Genomic DNA, 14,332 nt, shown 5'->3' with positions numbered 1-14,332 from the left:
GATTTTAACATTTTAAATCCGCCAACAAGCTCGGGGAAAATGCTAAAAATAAGAAGATTATTATTGCAATTCGCTCGTCTGTATACTGTTTTAATACATTACGTTTCAATTTTAGTTTTAACGGTTTGCTTGTCGTCTGTGTCCAAAAACTTCACAGTTCTTCCCCATAGTCCAGAATTTTCTAATGCTGCTATATTATCGGTTTAGGAAGGGCATTTTCTGTCCAAACATCGAAATTTTTTTTCAAATTCGTGTTTGTCTAAAAATGTAAATACAAGTTTAAGAATCACCAAAAAACAACAATTTGCTAAATCAAACCATTTCTTTTTTTATCAAACAGCTTGCGTCGTTCTTGGCGTCTTTCGTCTTCAACTTTTGATTCCCTACGAAGATTCTTTTGAAGCCTTTTAAGCTTGTTGCTTTTTGTTGAGCTGGAGCTACAACCCGATGTTGAAGGGCCTGGATCTAGTTGAATGATTTTGTTAAAGCTTTTAAATATTTACATTTTTACGAAAGCAGTTGCAAAAAATGAACACGATGGAAGAATAAAATAATACCAAAACTGCCCAATTAATAATTAATTGTAGAACTTTTACCATAATCCTGGTCCTTTTTTTCTTTCTCTTCGTCTATATCGCTCGACTCCTATAATTCTTTAAAAAACTTCTTGAACATTTCCCCCAATTTTTTTCGATCCATATTGCCGTTTAAATCCGTGCGTGCACTATATGTCGTTGGATCACAGTTAAAAATCCACTTTAAAAACCAAAGTTGTTGTAACAGTAGTAAGATCCACTTGATAACTGAAAAGTAAAAAGGCAACTGGAAAATTTGCTCACGTTTCGCGCAAGTGTTTTGAAGATCCGCATCTACTACCCTATCCTTTTTTCCCACGAAAACAGTTAGCCAATCAACTCGCCAAGCAACCAACGCAAATTTTTTTTTTTCAATACCATTGGTTGTTTTTTCAGAACATCTGCTTTCCTTAAATATGTCCTCGACTCCCTCACGTCTTTCCTAAACCTAATATGTGGTATCCCAAAAAGATTCAGATTTTACGCTTATCACCCAACCTCTCGCACCCCTTAACAATATTCTTACACGTGCGTTAAATATACTGCCGTCGGGGTTAAAAAAAAAAACAATCATTTAGGCATGGGAATATTTTTTCTAGACACGAAAACGGGTAAATAACAAAATTTGTTAAACTAAATGATGCCGTTGAGCAGGTATGTCTATGCTAATTAATTGGATTTCATTCCAGTTAAAATTAAGACAGTTGACTAAGGGGGGGACAGGAGTAGATTCGGGATGCAAACAAAATTGAATTAGTCTTGGTAGTCTCCATTCGTTCCATGTAAATGTCCAGAACATTCGAATAACACTAACTTTACGTATTGTACAGCTTTAACTTTAACCTATCACCCAACAATTAAAATTTGCCATGAAAAATAATATCGACGAACCTGCCTGATCCATATAAAACGTAAGTATAAAGCCACAGGTTCACATTCACGCATAATATCATAAAATATCATAAGGTTTCCGTTGTCAAAACCCAGCATTTCGCTCATCACAATGGGTCGACCCACGAACGCAAACTAGACACATAGTCAATTAACACCAAACTTCAATTGACATCCTAGATTTAAAATACTGCTAACTGAAATTTAGTACTGTAAATTTATACATAAGTTTTTTTCCATTCATAATGAGGATCAGATGAGTTCCCATTCAAAAAAACACAAAAGGCTTTATCACTGAAAATGATCTTCTCTGTATTTAAGTGAAACAGGCAAACTCACAAAATTTAGATATCTTACGACACATGCCTTAAGTTGAATAAACTTGTTTCGAAGATTCCAAATTTCAACTGATTTCGGATTAATAACGGCTTCCAAGCAGGAAACTTGGTCTTTCGAAATATTGATTGGGAACTTGTCAACCACACATCTATGAAATGCATCAGCGTAACCGGACCATTCAGAAAGCGGCTTCAGTTTTTTCCCCTACAACCAGCATTACATGGCACATTTAAAGTACTACTAAAAACGCCTTCCAGAAAATTATTGCAGTAGAATTACCTGAATGAGTTCCATTGGTTCATCATCAAGAACTCCGGCTTCGTGTTCCTCCTTCAACATCTCTAATCCTTTAATATATAGCTCCATAGGAGACTGGTACTTTTCGGTTCGAATAGGATGGCAGTTCCATGCTTCCCGAAAAGTCTGTAACGAGCGTTGAATCAAATCATAGCCAACTATGTGGAGGCAAAAAAGGTCTACATCCGAGTCTACGTTAAGAATGTCATCTGTTTCCATCTGCCTAGAATAATGTAAGACAAGAAATTAGTAGAAGCACTAAATTTGCCACTCGATGGAGGTTACTCAAATATATTCATAAAAGTAGTGGTGCATCTCTCAATGGCATCTCTCCAGAGACGTTCAACACGCTGATTGTGAACAGATGATCCCGTGCGAAAACTCTTTCGATTAACCCCTCTTGCATCATCATAAAATCAGCAACTAGAACGTTTTCACCGCCATGATCGGACCTAGATTGTATAAGAAAAATTAGTTGGTATTTCATCAGGGAATTTTCCAATAATTCCCAAAATATACTTACCTTACGCTTGCGGGACAGCCCCACTCGTTGACTGCTTTCTCGAATAAGCCGATCACAGTTTCAGAAAAATTGTTATTTTCCAAGGAAATATAGGCGATTAAGCGCGAATAACCATCGATGGCTCCGTGTATAATGAACCCATAGCTAAAATTAAAGGATACTGTGAACGATTATCCAAATAAAAGAATAAATAAGTAAATTACCGATCCATTTTGTGGTGGCCGTCAATATGCCACAATGACAGTGGAGCTCTTACTTTGTAAACCCGACGCTTTATCCGTTGAATCATAGGTGCATTTTCCATTTGCCTGACTCTCCCATAACTTGCGCGCAGTTGATTTTGCTTGAGAACAACATTTTTTGAAATGGTGCAGCCTTTGAACATCTGCAAACCTGTTGTCGAACAATGCATTATAAAGTGACATGCAATTTGGCACAAATTTTCAGGGTGCTGAAGTTTTGTTGAGTCTGTTTGACACTTTAAATCAAATACAGGAAGTAACAATACCAAACTTTGGGTTGCATCGTAACATATTTGTGAGGTATGTGTCTAGTTGTTCATCAGATATTGTAGCGCCAATGTACTTTGGCGCTTAGCATCAGATGCTAAGTGGCCTAAATGTGCGATGTCAATGGACTTTGCCAATCTGGCCGGATGTCAGAGGCCTTAGGAGCCCGTCTGCGGCTGGCTAAAGGGGCAGTCCAGTGTAGTAAGCCTGTGTAGCTGTTAGCTATGTTAGTGCTGTTGTCGTGTAGTGCTGTCGTGTAAAGCTGTAACCTGTCTACGAATAAACAAATCCAGTGAAACTGTTACATGGTGGAGATGCTCCTGTTTTTTTCACTGCTAAGATACACGTTTTAACTCGGGTAGGCGTTGGCTGTGAGGGGTCTCTGGAAGTCGAACTCGGCAATTTATTGCCGGGCACGAGGCCACAGCAACGGTCTGGGGAAAGCGTGGATTTGGCAGTGGGATCGCAGAGGATCCTCGTGTGAATGTCACACGGGAGAAGTGTGGTCACAGCCGCTGGAGAGAGAAGCCGTAGACGGGCGGCAGAAGAGGCAGCCAAGGAGATTCAAACCTATTACTCGGGTTTGAGGGCGGCAACACCCCTAGCACGGTCGACAGCGGGATTGCAGGGAGCAAACGAAGCACCGGTGCGGACAAAGGGCCGCTCAAGAGGCCCTCCTGGAGGAGTGAGTGAGCTCACTTGGGGACAAAAAGGTACGTGCGTGCTCAGTGAAGAGTCCCTACCGCGGGAAGTCCCAGATCAGGCGCAATTCCAGTCAGATTCTGAGCCACAGGGCGAGGAATTTGAAGACGCTCAGGGCTACCAGGATTCTGGGAATCCGGAAGCAGGGAGTGGTGCGTCGGAAGGGGCAGTCGGGCCGATAGCTGCACGTAGGCAGTACGAAGAGGCTCGGGAGGTAGGGAAAAAAGGAGGAGTAAAAGCACGGACCAGGGCGGAAGCCGAAGAGCGACAAGTAGGGCGGGTCATTGGTCGTGATCAGGGATCACGATCACTTCAAGCAGAGTTTGACGACCGCGAGTCGCTCATTCAGCAGGTGACAGTCTCCAGTGTCCAGGAAGGTACCGGTGTAAAGGCCGTCTCAGCGGAGGCGGAAACGGTCGAAGGCGATCAAGTATCCCAGTCGCAGCGGAGGAAGTCGGGCGACCCAAATTCCAGTGGAACGAAGGGGTTACTGACCGGGAGCCAGGACGTGCGGCGGTCGTCGGCACGAGCGGAAGACGTGACCGGCGGAAGAAACGCAGTTGGCGTGGAAGCTGATACCACTGGGGTCATCAACCGTTCGTCGGGTACCTATAGTAGCCAGCCGGTGGAGGCGAGAGGCTTGGGAGGAAGAAACCCGCGCGAAGGCCTACGACCTAGAGCGTTCAGTACTCCGCAGGAAGCGACAACAGTGAGACAGGGACGAAGCGGATTCAGCGTCGGAGGATCGCCGAGCCGACAGTCTCTGGAGGAGCCCGAACTAGATTGGGATCCATTCTTGCGAGAAGAGGAAGACATGGCGGAACGTCCAATGTTCCACTACAAGGAGCCCGAAAAGTTCCGGGGCACGCCAAAAGAGAATGCGATTGAGTGGATAGACCGATTTGAAAGGATCGGCCGCCATAATCGCTGGTCCAATAACGATCTAGCAAGGGCCATTGACGTCTCGCTCGAGGGGCCTGCCTACAAATGGATTGTAGGCCTTGAGGCGAGAAACGCCCGACCAGATAACTGGGAGGACCAGCAGATTCGCATAGCCGAAACGGATGACGAACCGGAGCACTACAGAGAAGTGCGAGGGCTCAAGACATTGTTCCTCAAACAATTCGTGGCGGTAAATCTGAAGCGGCAGACGGAAAGGAAGCTGCGGATGAGGGTCCAAGGCAAGGACGAGGACGTCACGGAATACTACCATGATGTCCTGGACATGTGCCGCATTGTCCAGCCGGATATGGCTGAGGAAGTGCGCATAGATCACCTGTTCAGGGGGTTGAGCCCAACCCTTTATGAGAGACTTTACGTGTTGGACATCAACTTTACGTGTGAAGATTTCTTGGAAGAGGCGAGGCTTCACGCGGATGCCGTCAAAACAGCCTACGAGAGGGGCTATGAGGATAGGCGTAGAGAGCGGGAGAAGCCTGCCGTGGGAGCAGTAGACCTTGACCAAATGCAAGACCTACGGCGCCAGATCCAGGAGTTGCGGGACGAGCTAGCCCGGGCAAAGGACCCCTCGAAGAAAAAGGAAAAAGAAGGCGGGAAAAGCGATTGGAACAAAAAGCCAAAGAAGAAGAACCCATTTCGCTGTTTTAATTGCGATGAAGAAGGGCACATCGCGAGAAACTGTCAGAAGGAAAAGAAGAAGGAGACTGCAGTGAAACCCAAGAAGCCCGAGGGGGAGGAGCCTAAGGCAGCCTGTGCGGTGATTGGCGGAGACCAGTCTTCGGAAATGACCAATGGCGATCGTCAGCCGACCGAAGAAATTTGGATTGGTGGACGGCCGGTCGATGCTTTGGTCGACACTGGAGCGGTGATTTCAGTTATCTCACCATCGTTGGCGAGTAGATTGAAATTGAAAATAGTCGCGTGGGAAGGACCGATGGTCGTGACGGCCGATGAACAGCCGATGAATCCGAGGGGGAAGGTCTCCCTCACGGTCACGAATAAAAACGCGTCCGTGGAGGGTGAAGCCTTGGTCCTGAAGACATTTGGACCAGAATTTATCATGGGGAGAAACTTACTGAAGCTGTTCCGAGAGCTGAAAATCTGTTTTAGTAACCCGCCAATAGTGGAACTAGGAGCCATCCATATGGAGGCAAGCGGTGGGAAAGAAACCGTGAAGAAAGTGACAGTGACGGTGGGTGTGACGGTGCAGAAGAGAAGTGCGGTGCCAGTAAAAGTGTCCATCCCTGAAGTGGGAAATGACGCTATTATGTTACTGAGACCATCGAAGAAGCTGTTGCAAAATAGTGGACTTTCGGCGGGCCATGCTCTCATCGACTGCTCGAAGCCAGAAGCAGTGGTTCACGTGATGAATGTTGACCATGTGGATCACGTGATCGTCGAGGGAACTTCCATCGGTCACCTAATGCCGATTGACCAGGCGAGCAATCTCTCGTTGGAAGAAAGCGAGGAGAGGGATGCAGCTAAAGAGGTCGGGGGCCGGTCGGGAAAACCGCGGAAACCAGCGGCGTTTGATCAGTGTGTAGCGCCAACTCTGGCGGCGCAGGATCGGAACGACCTAATTGATCTGCTCACACAGTTTCAGGATGTGTTTGCGGACAGTGGGGAGTGCTTGGGCCAGTGTAATGTGCTCGAGCATGCGATTCCAACAGGTGGGGCAGCGCCGATTAAACAGCTGCCAAGGAGACGGGCATGGAGGGAGCGAGAATTGATTAAGGAAGAAGTCAGCAAAATGCTCAAACAGGGAGTTATAGAGCCGGCCCAAAGCCCCTGGTCGTCACCAGTCGTCCTAGTACGGAAAAAGGACGGAAAGTGGCGATTCTGCGTTGATTACAGGCGGCTAAATGAGGTGACAACGAAGGATGTGTACCCACTCCCACGTATAGACGATGCTCTGTCCAAACTGGAGGGAGCAGCTTTGTTTAGTGTGGTAGACCTACAAAGCGGATATTGGCAGGTCCCTGTTGCGGAAGCCGATAAGCCGAAGACAGCATTTGTTACACCTGACGGCCTCTACCAGTTCCGAGTGATGCCGTTTGGGTTATGCTCAGCTCCGAGCACTTTCCAACGACTGATGGACATGGTGTTGGCAGGATTAAAGTGGACCGATTGTTTGGTGTACATGGATGACGTGGTCATCTTTGGAAAAGACGCAGGGGAGCATTTGGAGAGACTGGGAAAAGTCTTGTCCTGCTTCCGGAAGGCCAATTTGAAGTTGAAGATAGAGAAGTGTGCCTTTGGGAACAAGCGTGTGAGAATGCTGGGCCACGTGGTAAGCAAGGCCGGAATAGAGCCGGATCCGGACCACTGTAAGGCCATTGAAATGTTCCCGGGGCCAAACCTCAATGCCAATGAGAAGGCAAAGAGAAAGTGGGTCAAAAGCTTTGTGGGCCTTTGTTCGTTCTACCGGAAGTTCGTGCCAAATTTCGCCCAGGTGGCGTACCCGCTTACGACAATGGAGGGGAAGGGTGTGTTTCGTTGGGGAGAACCGGAACGAAACAGTTTCGCCGAGTTGAAAGTTGCGCTGGTGAAGGCAGCAAAGCTTGCTCATCCAGACTATTCGAAGAACTTTGAAGTGCATCCCGACGCCTGTGACTATGGCATAGGGGCGGCGCTTATGCAAGAAAGAGACGGGAACCCCATGCCAATTTGCTTCGTGAGCAGAGTGTTGAACAAGTCGGAAAGAAACTACACGATAACGGAAAAGGAGTGCCTCGCCATTGTATGGGCTGTAAAGAAGTTTCGGCCATACATTTGGGGTACGTGGTAGTGAAAACTGACCATCATGCCTTGTGTTGGCTGATGACCAAGCAGGAACTCAGTGGCCGGTTGGAGAGGTGGAGTCTGGCGTTACAAGAATACGACATCTCCATCCGCTACAAGAAAGGAAGTTTACACGAAGACGCTGACGCCCTATCGCGGTACCCTATACAAGAAGGGGAAGAAGAGGCGCAAGCTGCGGTCTTTCCAGTGGCGGCTATAGGCTTGGATATAGGATCTTGGGCGGAAGGCCAAGACCGTGTGAAGCAGTGGCGATGGATCAAACAAGTGATGGGCAAGAACGGGGCCACGCAGTACGGAAATTTTATGCTGAAGGAAGGCTTGCTGTACTTGAAGACGATCAGATTCGGTCAGGAATTTGACCGCCTTTGTGTGCCTCCGGAGCGGCGGAAGGAAGCGTTGTCGTGGGTTCATGATGAACCTACGGCAGGGCATCTGGGGCAAGGAAAGACCCTGGAAAAGGCTAGGCAAAGATTTTATTGGCCTAAAATGGACAGAGCTGTTACCCGGTATGTCCAGAGCTGCAAAAGCTGCCAGACGAGGAAGCCGGAGCAGGGAAAGACGAAGGGTCTGATGGAGATCACACAGGTGGGAGGACCTTTCGAGAAGATCGGAATTGATGTCCTTGGCCCATTCCCACGATCCCGCAGTGGGAACACAAACATTGTGGTTGCAGTAGACTACCTTACAAAATGGGTGGAAGCACGGGCTTTGCCGGATGCCACGGCCCGGCAAATCGCAAAATTCTTCGTCGAGGATGTCGTGCTTCGACATGGATTTCCACGGGAGTAGACTTCAGATCAAGGGAAGTGTTTTACAGCCGAAGTCACCCGCGAAGTGTTGGCATTGCTGCGACTGTCGCATCGCATGACGGTGCCTTACCATCAACAAGCAAACGGCCTGGTGGAGAGACAGAACAAGACGCTAGCGACTATGCTAGCGATGTACGTGGATGAGAGCCACGAGGATTGGGACGAATTCCTCGGATTTGTAACCTTTGCCTACAACACTGCCCGACAGGAAAGCACCAACCATACGCCTTTTATGATGGTGTATGGAAGAGAGGCAGTGATTCCGGCGGATCTTCTGGCGGCGACAGGACCAAACCAGCCAAAACTCGTCGACGCAGAAGACCTGATGAAGGCAATGATGGAGCTGAGAGAGGACGTCAAGGACCGGCTGGCCATAGTACAACAACGGCAAAAGACGCAATATGATGCCAGAGCGAGTGTGCCACCAGTGTACAAACCTGGTGATTTAGTGTTAATCTTTCGTCCACAGCGAAAGAAGGGGCTCGCGGAGAAGTTGCTGCATCAATACGTGGGTCCTTATAAAGTGGTCAGACAAGTTACTGAACTAAACTATGAACTTCGGAAACCAAGTGGGAAAAAAACTATTGTAGTGCATGTGTCTCAAATGAAGAAGTTTGTAGTGGAATCGGACGACGAGTCCGATAGCGAAGAAGAAAGTGAGAAGGTAGTGGATGCCGAAACCGGGGCGGGTGTCGAGTGTGTTGACACCGGCTCGGGAGAGGCACGTGCCGAAATGGAAGCGGGTGGGGCGCGTGCCGATAATAACACGGGGCCGATACCCGAAGCTGACAGTGAAGTGACACCTGACACCGACCCTATTGGAGTAGCTGTGGAACAGCCAGCGAAAAGAGAAAGGGGGAGAGTGAGGCGCCGTCCATTGGAGCCGATCGCCGAACTGGACGAAGGCCTACAAGACGAAGGAGGTTCCGCAATGGACTCGGCGGCGGAAGCACCGACGGGTCGGCCTACCAGGAAGAAACGGGCACCCGGATGGATGAAGAACATGCTGTTCTTTACATTGGTCTGTTTCGTAGGCCAATTGGTTCAAGGGAACGAAATGAAGGGAAAATTCGTTGTTACCGAGGGTGCAGTGTTTCACCCCGAGGGTACTTTGGCACTGGGCGACTCAGAATGGGTTGTCATTTACGACGTGCCCACCAAGCGGGCGGAGCAGGTAATTAAATTGGTTACCGCTTGGATAGACGATATGTCGAGTGCCTTCGGCAAAGCGGTAACGGGGAATTTCCCTATGGAGGTAAAACCGTTTTTGGAAGGTCCGGCGCTTGATTTGGCTGAAATCAAGGCAAGAGCGGAGCGTCGGAGGCGGGAATTCCGAGAACTAGAACGAGCTTTGAAAGGCGACGGAGCCCGGCGGAAGCGCGGATTGATCGACGGGGGCGGCCAGCTTCTTAACTGGCTCTTTGGAACCGCCACGACGAAGGACTTGGAAGCCGTGCACTCGAAGCTCGAGTCATTCGACAAGAGGGGTCTGGAGGTGGTGCACCTGCTCCAGGAGCAAGCGACCTTGTTAAATGTGACTATGGGACACCTGGCGGAGCATGAGTCGGAAATCAGTGCTCTCATGGCAGTGGCGGGGCAGATGCGTCGAGAACAGGCACAGCTGAGGAAGGTCTTCAATGATAGCTGGACTCACCTGGCTCGAGAGTTACTGTTCCTGCAAAAAGTAACAAGGTCTGTGGAGAAAGCAAATAGAGCGCTGGACTGGACGGCCGAAGTCCTACACGGTTGGCAAACCGGCCTAGCGGATGCAGCTATAGGGAGATTGTCACCACTCCTTTGTCCTCCGAACGTACTAGCTCAAGCGCTGGATTCGGTTCAACAAGCTTTGCCCCAAGGCTGGGGACTAACACCAGCATTACAAGGAGGAAATGGCTGGAGAGCGTACCAGGAAGCCAGGGTGGAGGCGGCGCTTGTGAGTGGGAACGTTCGATTGTTTATTGATCTGCCGGTGTTCGAATTCAATTACGCCTTGCAGATCTACAGTGTGTTTCCCATGCCAGTAGCATCCAGCAAAGAGGAGTCGGTATCCCACTCCTACGAAGGTTTGGCTCCATACTTGGGAGTATCGCCAGACCGTCAACTGTTCGTCGAGTTCAACGTCGACGAGGCCCGAAAATGTGCACCCTACATGGGCAGTGTATGCCCTTTCCTAAAGCCTATCGATCGGAAAGGGAGGATGAAGAGCTGCGCAGCGGCAGTCTTTCTGCAGGAGCCGGAAGGGATTCAGATGAACTGCCGTTTAGACAGTAAAAAGTGGACCGGTATTGACCTGTTTTACATTGGAGGAAGAAAATGGGGTTACGCAGGAAAAAATAATGTAACCATAGTGCTTCAGTGTCCTGGGAAAAGAATAGGGGGAATAGGCCTACCGCAAGTGCTGCCGGCAGCGGGAGTAATAAAAATTCCAAGATTGTGTTCGGCAACGTCGGACGATTGGGTCCTACAAGCAAGCTTTAGACAAATGTTACCGGTGAATGTGACGAGTGTCATCGATGAGGAGGCCGCCGGGATGCTGAGCGGCCTACTAGCACCAGTCCTGGAGCAACCGCAACCGGTGGTAAAGAGCCCCATCATGGAAGAAGCGCCAGCCGCCCTTCGAACGCCTACGCGGATAGACCTAGCAGGAGCGAGCTCACATCTGAAAGCAGTGGAACGTCTGCGGCGCCAGTGGGAAGAAGAAGGGAACGCCAAGCGCTATCCTTTCGAATGGTTAATTGGATGCCTGTTCCCGGTGCCGCTGCTGGTGTACCTATGGTTCGAGTATCGGAGGCTGAGCAGTCACGTGGATACCCTATTGGTGGATCGTCTTAGGCAGGTGCGGGAGTCAAGAGATGAAGATCAAGGCGAGGCCGGCCCGCATGCAGTGGAGTGATTGTCTCCGTTAAATTTCAGTTATTTTGCCCTATGTTAAAGTAGTGAGTATGGCCTGTATGTGTTAGCCATTTAGAATCTATTAGTGAAGCATGGGCATTCTTTATGTCATTCCCTGGGAACCCGTTTCTGTAGGTAGGAGGGGGGATGTAGCGCCAATGTACTTTGGCGCTTAGCATCAGATGCTAAGGGGCCTAAATGTGCGATGTCAATGGACTTTGCCAATCTGGCCGGATGTCAGAGGCCTTAAGAGCCCGTCTGCGGCTGGCTAAAGGGGCAGTCCAGTGTAGTAAGCCTGTGTAGCTGTTAGCTGTGTTAGTGCTGTTGTCGTGTAGTGCTGTCGTGTAAAGCTGTAACCTGTCTACGAATAAACAAATCCAGTGAAACTGTTACAATATCTTTGTGTAATTCGGTCTAGCTGTAAGATGTGTCTCCTTTAAAACTCGGAACAAAGTTCTTCTGCTGATCTTCAGCAATTCAGCAATCTTTGCAACAGGGACTCTCTGGTCTGAACGTAAACACAAAAATCAGATCCACGTTGTGATATGTTACTTCATGAATGTCATTTACCTAAGTACCCTTTCAGTAAATCAATGTCAACAGCAAGCTTTGGTCTCCGAGCAGAAGTTGAAGTAGAACGTTCCACTGCTTTCACACTAATTAGGACATAGAATTGCAACATGTGTACGTTTAGGTGGAATTCTGAATGAAATTAAAGGCTGTACATACCATGTTGCAGTGTGAACTTCTAGTAGAGAAATTTCCACGGTACATCCACAAGTAAGACAAACCTCAAATAACACGTCCAGTGACATCACGCCAATCCCACCTTCATTAAAACGTTAAATGTTTTAGGAGCTACGTACTGGGAATTCGAATCGAAAAGACTATTGTACCTAGCAGATGATGTGCAATAAAACGTACTGCATGAAAACGTTCCGCATATCTTTCAAAACGTACTCTGGTGATGACAATTTTTTTGGTAGCCAGAGGCCAGGTGGCGCTAGTGCCCTATGCGGACTATCAAATTTCCCATCTCATAGCTCCATTGCACCGCTTCTCCCATTCCCCGCCAGGTGGCAGCATAGTTTTGACGGATAGCTTTTGAAATAGCCTTGCGGGATAGCTTTTCTGATAGCCAATTGGTATAGCGGGGGGAGGGATAGCATGCCAGGTTGAGGGGCGGGTGCTGGATAGCATGCTAGGTTAAGGTGCTGGCTTATAAGTTGCGGGTGATCATAATGGCACTAAAAACTTGCCATATTCCCCGCCATTCGGCAGCATAGCTTTTACGAATAACTTTTGAAATAGCCTTTCACGATAGCTTTTCTAATAGCCCGTTGGTATAGCGGGAGCAGGCATAGCAACCCAGGTTGAGGTGCGGGTGCTGGATAACACCCGAGGTTGAGGTGAGGGTGCTGGATAGCATCCGAGGTTGATGTGCTGGCTTATAAGGTGATCATAATGGCACTAAAAACTTGCCATACGTTCCTTTTTTCAAATTAATTTTTTCAAATTAATTTTTTCAAATTAATTTTTTCAAATAAATTTTTTCAAATTTTTAGTTCAATACTTTTTTTAAGTTTATCAAATTCATATACTGTAAACAATGTTCATTTTATTTATTCACCTATACATATATTCTTATTAAGTTTATATTGATCTTGAAACATTCTATTTACAAGGTATAACGTTCTCAATTTTTTATATCACCGATTCTTTTTTCAAATCCATTTTTTTAAATTTAATTGATTACTTATTTCTTAAAATTTTATTTAAGTCATATATTATTTACAAATTTTATTTTGTTTATGTGCATATATATATATTTTCTTTAATTGTATTATTGATTTTGAAACTTCCTATTTACAAGGAATAACGTTTTAAATTTTTTCTCACCGTTCCTTTTTTAAATTAAATTTTCTAAACCTTAATTCACCACTTATTTCTTAAAATTTTATTAAAGTCATATGTTATTTACAAATTGCATTTCATTTATGTACAGTACCCACCAAGCGATGAGGTACACCTCTCTTTATTCAATGCATTCTTATGGCGCTATGTGTCTCGGGAAAACTTGAAACTTGCGTTGAATGGTTTTTAGTATAAGTTAGTTGATTCAGGTGTATTACATTTTCTTTTGGTAATTTTGCTGTTTCTTCAGGGTTATTCGAGTGTTTTGAGTTATTTTTTGCCTTTTCATGTTTAATAAGCAGTGGATTACGTAATTCTTTTTAGTGTTTTTCAGGTCGATTAGAAAGTGTTCAAGGTTATTTTTCCCGTGTTTTCAGTTTTGGTGTGATTTTCGTGTTAGTCGTGTGGTTATTCTTGCCTTTGAAAATGCCTCCAAAATACCCTCCCCTCAATGAAGAACAAAAAGCAGCCAAGAACCTTAAAATGCGTGATAAAATGGCAGCTGAAACGCCTGAAGTTAGAGAGAAGAGATTGCTGGAAAATCGAGAACGGATAAAAGCAAAAAAACAAAGATGTGATCCTGCAGAACAGCAAAAGGCTCTAGAAGCACAAGCTCCGTGAGAGAAAAGCCCGGGAAATCCAAACTCTAGAAAAGGCAATTGTTTCGTGCATGAAAGATAAATTGCAACAACAGAATGTTCGCTGTAACGAAACAACAGATGAAGCAGATGAAAGAGGAGAAGTTAAGAGACAGCAAATTATTAGTTAGGGACGAGTTGAAAATGACGAAGAAATAGAACAATTTCAAGAGGAGACTAGAGCAAGGATGGCTCAGATTTCTTTATAAAGAGAGGAAGATAGGGAAGAAATGCTGGCAACAAGCAGATGAGGCTGAACACCGCGCATAAATGGTTATTGTAGGGACAGAAGAATTTATTCTCTGCATTTATTCTCTTTCCGTCAAGCAAGTCGAAAGACACAGTATTCGTTGGTTCTCATAAACGTCCGTGGTACAACCAGCTTCGAATATTTGAGGACGGTCTAGGGGATTGTGCATGCAACATTCAAAGAAGCTGCTATATCAAGAAATTTGCTGGCTGATGATAGCGTTTGGGAACG

At 46.7% G+C, this 14,332-nt stretch overlaps 1 protein-coding gene across 1 annotated transcript; it reads right to left on the bottom strand.

Annotated features, from left to right (window-relative positions):
- Positions 1-1,328: 1,328 nt before the first annotated feature.
- Positions 1,329-12,114, bottom strand: LOC130686960 (uncharacterized). Its single transcript, XM_057510123.1, has 11 exons — positions 12,029-12,114; positions 11,870-11,955; positions 11,698-11,807; positions 3,134-3,206; positions 2,829-3,018; positions 2,626-2,769; positions 2,498-2,554; positions 2,085-2,325; positions 1,824-2,009; positions 1,467-1,601; positions 1,329-1,418 (listed from the first exon to the last, which is right to left on the bottom strand). Exons 1-11 carry the CDS (start codon positions 12,112-12,114, stop codon positions 1,329-1,331), a joined length of 1,398 nt encoding a protein of 465 aa, XP_057366106.1.
- Positions 12,115-14,332: the final 2,218 nt, after the last annotated feature.

The sequence above is a fragment of the Daphnia carinata genome, chromosome 8, assembly GCF_022539665.2.
Source record: "Daphnia carinata strain CSIRO-1 chromosome 8, CSIRO_AGI_Dcar_HiC_V3, whole genome shotgun sequence".
NCBI lineage: Eukaryota > Metazoa > Arthropoda > Branchiopoda > Diplostraca > Daphniidae > Daphnia > Daphnia carinata.
Note: the sequence above shows the minus strand (reverse complement) of the source record. Positions and strands in the feature narration are given on the sequence as shown.

What these genes read in the sequence shown, in the direction of transcription:
- LOC130686960 (XM_057510123.1), bottom strand. Translation starts at nt 12,114, where the DNA reads ATGTCACTGGACGTGTTATTTGAGGTTTGTCTTACTTGTGGATGTACC. An exon ending in TTTACTGAAAGGGTACTTAG is followed by an intron (nt 11,808 to 11,869) that starts GTAAATGACATT and finishes GTTTACGTTCAG; the next exon opens with ACCAGAGAGTCCCTGTTGCA. An exon ending in CTAGACCGAATTACACAAAG is followed by an intron (nt 3,207 to 11,697) that starts ATATTGTAACAG and finishes GCGCCAAAGTAC; the next exon opens with ATTGGCGCTACAATATCTGA.